Below are 8,803 nucleotides of genomic sequence, written 5' to 3'. Positions count from 1 at the left end.
AATGTAATTTATGTTGATTCGTATCGTTCTCATACCACACAGTTGCGATTACTTAAACAGTTTGATGAAAAATCAAATCTCTATTTAATTCTGTTTTGTTCATATTTTTTTTTATTTTTGGTTAATGAGACAATTATGAACGTTATTATTTCCAAAATCTAGTTTGAATCGTACGTCAAGTGCTGGTATATGAGTTCCCTAAATTAACACCGTTTAAACAACATCAGAACTTAAAAAATCCAACAGTTTTTAATTTCTTGATACACTTTGACGTTAAAGCAGCATGCCTCCAGATTTGGCTAAAAATAATCTTTCTTTCAAATTGAAGTTTGGTCATATTATGAACATTAGAATATGAATTTTTGTTTCTAAAATATTTTAAAAGTTCCAAATCAAGAAAAAAATTATGACCACGCCGGGAATCGAACCCCTGACTGCCGCGGCAATAAAGACATTTTTCCGTCGTTGTAACCAATAGCGCTATAGCTGAAGTAGTGAATAATGACCTCAAAATATAGATATTTATAATCGAGACAGTTTACCTGGAGTAAAAGCGTGACGAACGCTTTTCGATTTTCATCGTAAAAAGTAGTAAAAACAGCAAATTCTCATGTGTTTCCGTAACATAAAGTTTGTCAGTAATTAAGTTTTAAAGCCTTCTTAAGAAATATAGCATTTATTTCAACATATCTAAAAAAAAAATTTTTTTTTGTTGTCGAACGATCTGGAGGCATGCTGCATTAAAGATGAAATCACTTGATGGATTGGGTCAAATAAGGTCGAAAGAAGAAGTGTAACGAAATATTCTATGTGGAAGGTATAGTGTAGTGTATTATAGTATGGTATGGTTTTTACAGTACAGTACAGTACAGTACGGTACGGTACGGTAAGGTAAGGTATGGTACAATATCAAAAATATATTTCAAATATTATAAAATAATAAACAATATTACGGTACGGTACGGTAAGGTAAGGTAAGGTAAGGTATGGTACAATATCAAAAATATGTTTCAAATATTATAAAATAATAAACAATATTAATGAACGTATTGGAAATGCCGGCAATACACAGAAACGATATGAAAACTTCTGGTCTAAAGATTACATTACATTTTAGATCGCATCTTAGAAACCAAATATCTTCTGCTGATGTAGCATTAATGCCCAAAATTCACAAAATATATCGAGACTGAAAAATTTCCTATTAATTACCGTCGCAGTTAATAAACACGAACTTTCCAAAACAATCAAAAAATGTCAGCAGGAGTTAATATAAACCTAAAGTTTATTTCTACCTCTAGCACCACCATGCGTTCGAGATAGGGTAGATAGGAGCCCTTCAGTGGTATTCATTCAGTGCAACATAGTGATGGTTGTCCAGCAGATATTTACACAAATCCATGAAACACAATTAATCCATCATCGGATTAAACAAAGAAACAAAGAAATCAGCAAATTTGTCAAAGAAGGATTTATTTTGTATCTTCTGTAGATCGTCCGAAGTAACATCTATATCAACACGCTCAGCTTCTTCTGATCCGCCTTCTAAACACTCTTCAAGCAGCTGAGTTTCTAGATCAGCAGCTATATCAGGCGTTTGTTCATTGTGACACAGTCTTCTTTTGTCTCCCGTACTGCATTTTTAATGTCAGTATACCGACCAGATGCATTTCTACTTTCTTGAACGTTTCCTTCTGAATCTTCTATAAGATCATTGCCAGTTGTAACTTATGTTTCCCTAAAGGACGCATCTGCTAGATAGGACAGGCGCTCTTCGTTATCTACCTTCTCTTCTCGTAAATTGTGAGGGTCATCAGAACGACTAGATGCATCAATACTTGTGACGTCTTCTTCAACGGCTTCCATGACTTTGTTGCGATAAGAAACTGGTGTTTGTCTAAAGGATACTGGCTTCATCTTGGTCTTTCCACTTCTCTCTGCTTTCTGTTCCTCCCCTGGTGAAATGTTTCTTGGAATTCTTGGTAACACAAAATGAACTGAACCTTTAGGCAATGTCATAGGAACCGGTTTATTCTTTTTTTCATGCCAAGCCACAACTGTTTGCAACCTAAGGTTTACACAAGCTCTTTCAAAACGCATTCGTCTTGCTCGGGATATTTTTTTTTCTTTTTCTTTCTTGCCTGAGGTAAGCTCTTACAAGTTTCAAATGATAATTTGTGAAGCACTTTCCACTATGTTCTTCCGTCACATCATTGGCAATTTTTATCAGAGATATAACTTGCTGATCGAGAACATCTGCTTTAGCTTTGTTATTGATAAAGAATACTCTATTATTGCACATATTTTAAAACTGCAAGAATTCCTTGCCACTTGAAGCAAGATACTTCTTTGTATCAACATGTTCAGCCTCAAGATCATCGAATTGTGTTATAACAATGTTTATTCTCGTCTTTATACCCTCACCGAATGTTTCAAGTACCAAGTCTTTTTTTATTGCACTCTTCTGTAAACCTTTCAACATCCATTATATACATAAGGATATGTATTCCAGGACTCAAAAAGCCAAATATTCTCATAATTTCACGTACTATTTCTGTGTTACTCTGTTCAGTATCGTAAAACCCTGGAGTGTCAACTACAGTTAATCGGCGACCAAATCGGACAGCTTCTCCATACTGCGTTTCCCTAGTAACAGAGGTCAACGATTTAGCAGTTTCGAATACTTGTTTGCCAAGTAATGTATTACCCGTTGAACTTTTACCAACTCCTGTTTTCCCAACCAGTAATATTCTCAATTCTTCATCTGAAAAATAGAATAAAAGAATCTTACATGCTTGCCAGTATTTCAGTGTACTTTTATAATCAATAATATTGATAATTCCTGACTTTCAATGAAATTAACTACTGTAAAATCATTTAATTTCGTTGGCATGAAAGTTCGTGGTTTTGGTCAAAACGGCAATTTCATGGGGATATGAATTCGTGGATTTCAACTTTTGAACATAAAATAAATGGGAATTTTACTTGTTCGTTGGGATTAAATTTCGTGGATTGACTCAACCACGAAATCCACGAAAATTAGCCCCCCACGAGTATTAATGATTCCACAGTATTGGACATTTGCAAATTAACTCACTGAAGTACATTGAAACACTTTGATACTATCTGATCCATTTAAAACGGTGAGACTTATTTTCGCTGCTAGATAATTGTTTACTTACTGGAAGTGGTATGCGATATTGACTAATATAACTAACACAATGATTACCTGATGATTTTGAGTCGTTGAAATATGCCATTGTCAAACTGAAACTGAAACAGACAAAATAGATGTGTTGATATAAAGGAATGGGTTCTCCCCATTTTCCTTTTTTTCTTCTTTTTTTCAATCTAGTTATTTTTTTGTCTCCTTTATCTTTTTACCTTTTGTAATTACATACAACGTGTACTTGAAAATATATCTTATACACACCTATTATACCATGTCACAAAATATTTGAAACATTATTTTCATTGTATTCTTGCATAAAAACGTCTTACTTTTTTTACTGGAGCCGCCCATGTATTAACGGGAGAAAAATCGTGTGCAAACAAGGCAATTCACGTGCTGTTAATACATGATTTTTATTTTTGAAATGCTTTGTCAGGGATGTACATGTATTTCTGCGCAGGTTGACATCTAGTATCTGCGTCTTGATTCTTCCATAATAATCTCTTCTTGTAGCATAAAAGATGCAATCTAATTCCATAGTATGTTTTGCTATATCAGTTACCAAACCCAAACGCTCTACCCCCAAAAATGTACGTACTCGCTCCACCCTTTGTTTACACCCCTTTTAGAAGACGGGGTCGATTCATTTTTTTGTTGTTGATAACCGTGAATGTGTACGAATTCCGTATAACTTGTGCAATTGTTTGTTTTTATTAATCATCTTAATGCTTTTTGTACGTATCAGTCGGAATGCTTTTATCTAATTTCGCGAAGAATTTGGATAAAACATTGAAAGCTTTTCACTACGTTCGTACTCATCCGTACTCTAAATGTGTTCGTACTCAAAATGATTCCATTGTAAAGTTATTACTTTTGAAATAGTGTTCCTGTTTACCAAATTTTTATGTTTGTAATAATGACAGATAAAAATAATCGGTTAAAAACCTTCATTACATGCTTTTTGAAGTGTTGTTGATTTCTGGGCCCTGGTTATGGATATTTAAAACATGTTTACCGTTTCCAAGAACAACAGAGTGGTAATTAAAAATGTACAGGAATCGTAAAGTCATCACATATGAAAACAATGCATTTAGTTGTCGTGTAATGTTTTTTTTTTCTGCAAGAATAGCGACCATACACGTTTGTTTTATGTATTAACGTGTGCAGAAGCCCTTGGGATATGTTTGTACTATTCTCAAGACATCATTGCATTAATCCAAACAGACTGTCTTTTAAAACATAAAGTTTACAGGAGGGCCTCCTTGGCCGAGAGGTTAAGGTCTCTGGCTTCAAATCACTTGCCCCTCATTGATGTGGGTTCGAGCCTCTCTCGGGGTGTTGAATTCTTCATGTGAGGAAGCTATACAGCTGGCTAACGGAAGGTCGTTGGTTCTACCCAGGTTTTCGCCCGTGATGAAATAATGCACGGAGGGGCATCTGTGGTCTTCCTCCACCATTAAATCTGGAATGCCGCCATATGACCTATAATTGTGCCGGCGCGGCGTTAAACCTAACAAAATCAAATAAAAGTTCACAGGACCAAGGTCACTCATTCGGTCGAATATGTGCTTCCGTGGTGCAGTCAAAAGAGCTCCAAAGAAATTAGTTCCAAACTTTCCCATTTTTGTACAAGTCGTGTATAATGACTACTTTAATCACACTTCTTTTCACTGTTTTCGTGTTGTTTTCGTGTTTATACTCCAACGAAGCCGAGTTTTGCAGATCATCACTGACCGGCATTTCACTAGGAACTATTTAACCCCCTATTTTTTCGTTAATTTGTGATAGAACTTTCATGAAAAATATCGATGTAATAGAATTCCACTTAAGCGTGAGAGGTGATGCACATTTCATTACCTCTCATAAACAGACTCAATCAATCCGAGTCTGCTATTGTTTTGCTTGGTTGCATTCTATGCTTCCAAAACATATTTTTATAAATTATAATAATTATGTTTGACTGCACATGTACAGTAATGATGATGAGGTTTTATTTCCGTTCCAATTTCATTTCTTCTACTGGTAGAATATAAATACCATGAAATGAAAGTAAATGTACCTTTGTCGTTCAACCATGTCCTCATGTACAGTTGTTTCATATGTGTTTTCATATTTTCAGAATTATCAATTCTTCACGCATCCTACACCGGAGAGAAGTGGCCGAGTGGCTAAGGTTTCTGAATTAAATTACGTGTCCCTCATTGATATGGGTTCAATCCTTTCCTTCACGTTTTTGTGGAAGCTCAGTAATTCTACCTTGGTGCACGACCATGCCTGAAACAATCTCGACGGGGGGGGGGGGGGGTTGCTTGGGTCTTTTTCCACCACCAACAGCTGGTAAAGTAGCCGTCGTTGAATTGTATCGGGCGGCTAACGCCAACAAGAGAAATAAAATATCAAAGAATTACCAAGTAATACCTTCCCACATGTAAACATTTATTGGTCTATTCTTTTTTGGTAAAACTACAACAGCCAGAGGGATATTGGGGAAATGTTTACAAGCTTTAAAGTGGTACAGTAATTACAAGCAGACAGGATATGTTATTTGTGTTACTTCTTTTCAACAGCGAAGCTACACAAATTAACATGATCATGAAATACATACATTGATATATTTAATAGCCAATTAACATGACCTAAGTGATACGTCATCATAGTTTCATCACTTATAACACTTACTAAGTTATACGAATGCTTGCTTATAAATAAGCAAAATTGACCACACTTTACCACAAATTGTTACAAACTGAACAATCATTTTCTAATTAAATGCACTATTTTTATTTGATCTGTATCCGACATACCGACTAGCAACTTTGACCCTGTCTGGTCAAGGCACACAGTTTTAGGCATCGCGATTCCACGACCTTTAGTCAGCAGTTCCTTTATCAAAGTTCCAGAATCAGATATGAGTATAACATTGTTGGAGTCATATCCACATACAATAACCTGCCCTCCCCCAATATAACACAGCCCGATTGGTGATACCATCCCTTTGTGTTTGAATATATTCCTCGCATCGACACAAGGTTCACTGGTATCCAACATAAGCACTCCATTCTTCTCATCTGCGACAAAGATATCGACCGGACTTTTATCAAAATTGATTGACATCCGCTTAGGGATCAACACTTCTCTTTCGATCCTGCGAATGATCTTTCCAGATCTGTCACAAATTCTAATTTGGCCGGGACCATCGTGATATTTGACCATACCCCCACACGAAAGATATAGCATATCATTGTAGTAAGCTAATCCGCGACAAGATTCGCCAACTTTGAACGAAGTTGTAGTAGTCATCGGATTGGTAATCGACACAAACTGTATTGTTTTTTTGACGTGTAAAGAAACGCCTACTTCAAAATGTCCCGTTGGGCAAACAGCGCATGGTTTTCCAGGTAAAGTTAAAGATTCTTTTAACTGGAACAAACGATTTAGCCGTTTTAGATTTCTGTTATTTTGATCAGCTAAAATTATGCTTCCGTTTTCCATTAAACAACTATCTGATATACAACTTAAGGTTGTATCGTCTGCGCTGTGTATGCTGTACTCGGTATCATCAACAACTGATTCAATTTCTCCATTTCCAGAGATATACCCAAACTTGAATTTGGCAATTGCTTCTAACATATGTGAAATGTTGCATGTTTCAATCAGGTCTAAAGTTTTGCTCACTTTACCTAGGCTTCCAATGATCTTGGATTCGTTTTTTACTTGTTGTTTAAGTTGTTTCATGTAAATGAAATTATCTGATTTGTTCTTTGAAGTAGACATACAACTGTCTTGACTTTTTTCTATCGTACTTATATATTCATTCAACTTGTCGATATCCTCTGTCAGTTCGTTTGAATACTCAGTTGACTTCATGTCCAGCCTTGCTTTTATATCATTTTCCACAGCATCAATTCGTTTATTAATAGCTTCGCGTTTTTCGCGAATTGTGGCTAGAATTGTTGTCGTCTGGTCTGATATACTTTCTAAATTGTCGACACGTTTCTTTCTTGCCTTTTCAAGCCTAATTTTGACCTCGTCTGCAGATGTTTTCATTGCCTGGAATTCTTCAGCTGGAAAATTAGCTTTCGCTACATCGGGTAAATAATACTTTTCGGTACAAGCGCTGAAAAATAAAATCGAAATAAAGTTTTTTTCTTATTCAGGTTTTAAATAACCTTTCACATCCTATAACAAATATAGCAGGATGGTTAGTGTTTATTGTGAGGGCAGCCCTAAATAAAGCACCTAAATCATCTGATCGTGGACCTGAGGCTAGTCTACTTAAGTTTTATATTCACATCCACCCACCTTAATGGGTAAATGTGCATAATACTACTATGAACATGCACACAGATAATATGTTACAAATGAAATACAATATTGTCACGGTTCGGAAAGAATTTCGATTTAACTGCATGTATACGTGAAATAATGGTAAGCTTACATATTTTTATTATGCAGTTATTGGATATACGACTATTTGATGTAAATATATCCTACAGTAGAAAAGCACTATTTAATAGTCAATATTTCATTGAATACATAGATTAAATAGTTGATATTTAACCAAGCGCGTCAAGGTAGCCTACTTATAAATATTGATCTTAAAATAAGCTACAGAATGTACATGTAACTCATACCTGTGGTTAATTGACGCACAAATCACACAGCATGGCTCGTCGTGAGTTTTACAGAACATATCTATAATCTTTCCGTCATGTTTTGCACATCTCAATGTCGGGATATCCGGTTTATCTTTTCCTCTTAGTCCGCTACTAGCTGTTTTATCCAAAAGCTGGTGGCCTTTCATAATATCAAACTTATTGTGATGTCCAAGACAGGTGCACACAACAAGTGGTTACAGTCCACACAGAATTTAACAGCTGCAACATTCCTGTGTTCTCTAGCGCAGGAATAACACGAGAAATCATGGTATTCGTCGGAAACGTTACTGTACGATTCACCGAGACCTACCCCAGACGCCATTTTGTTAACCTCCAGTTGCACTTCCTGGTGACACATACATATTCACTGGCGTATCACAGCGGTAAACATGGCTATCTGTCAAGCGTTACAATCCGTTTACACTGTTGTGTTTTAAGCGGCCCCCTGCTACAAAATGTCTTCACTCTATTAGACCCGTAATAGAGTACCTCCTTCTTGAAGAGTATTCAATTCCTATCATAAACCTACTTTGACTGCAATTTTCAGGAGGGCGTAGGTTCAAGCCCCACTGGGACCATTTTTTTCCGTATTTTCCTTTTTTCTAGTAGGATTTTACTTCTTTCAAGACTTATTATTGATTGATTGTACAAAAGTGGAAAAATTTCATTTGATAAGCGATTTCTTGTTGTTCAAAGTGAACTTGCCTCTGAAACAGAAGCGGTAATGTTAGACATCTTTAAAAATACTGAGTTACATACGGTAAAAGTTCTCTATTTTGCCTTCACTCTTTAGATTACATATTGTGGAAAAAATTAGGTATATTTTATTTCTGCCCCAAGGTTATTTTTGAATGAAGTGAGCAAAATTCAAAACAGACCCGCCGAATTTGACCTTAATTTTTCCACTGTTGGAATTAGAATTCTGTCTCATTTAATCCGTTTACTTGAGGCACCCTGGACAAAAATGATACTG

At 35.8% G+C, this 8,803-nt stretch overlaps 2 protein-coding genes across 2 annotated transcripts; both read right to left on the bottom strand.

Moving 5' to 3' along the window:
• Nucleotides 1-1,728: 1,728 nt before the first annotated feature.
• LOC123527627 (GTPase IMAP family member 4-like) lies at nucleotides 1,729-3,322 on the bottom strand. Its single transcript, XM_053522713.1, has 3 exons — nucleotides 3,230-3,322; nucleotides 2,441-2,764; nucleotides 1,729-2,003 (listed from the first exon to the last, which is right to left on the bottom strand). The coding sequence occupies exons 1-3, from the start codon at nucleotides 3,258-3,260 to the stop codon at nucleotides 1,729-1,731; spliced, it is 630 nt and encodes a 209-aa protein (XP_053378688.1). The 5' UTR covers nucleotides 3,261-3,322.
• Nucleotides 3,323-5,595: 2,273 nt separating this feature from the next.
• Nucleotides 5,596-8,268, bottom strand: LOC123527629 (uncharacterized). The gene is made up of 2 exons (XM_053523882.1): nucleotides 7,807-8,268; nucleotides 5,596-7,289 (listed from the first exon to the last, which is right to left on the bottom strand). Exons 1-2 carry the CDS (start codon nucleotides 7,974-7,976, stop codon nucleotides 5,927-5,929), a joined length of 1,533 nt encoding a protein of 510 aa, XP_053379857.1. The 5' UTR covers nucleotides 7,977-8,268; the 3' UTR covers nucleotides 5,596-5,926.
• Nucleotides 8,269-8,803: the final 535 nt, after the last annotated feature.

Source organism: Mercenaria mercenaria, chromosome 14, assembly GCF_021730395.1.
Source record: "Mercenaria mercenaria strain notata chromosome 14, MADL_Memer_1, whole genome shotgun sequence".
Taxonomy (NCBI): Eukaryota; Metazoa; Mollusca; class Bivalvia; order Venerida; family Veneridae; genus Mercenaria; species Mercenaria mercenaria.
Note: the sequence above shows the minus strand (reverse complement) of the source record. Positions and strands in the feature narration are given on the sequence as shown.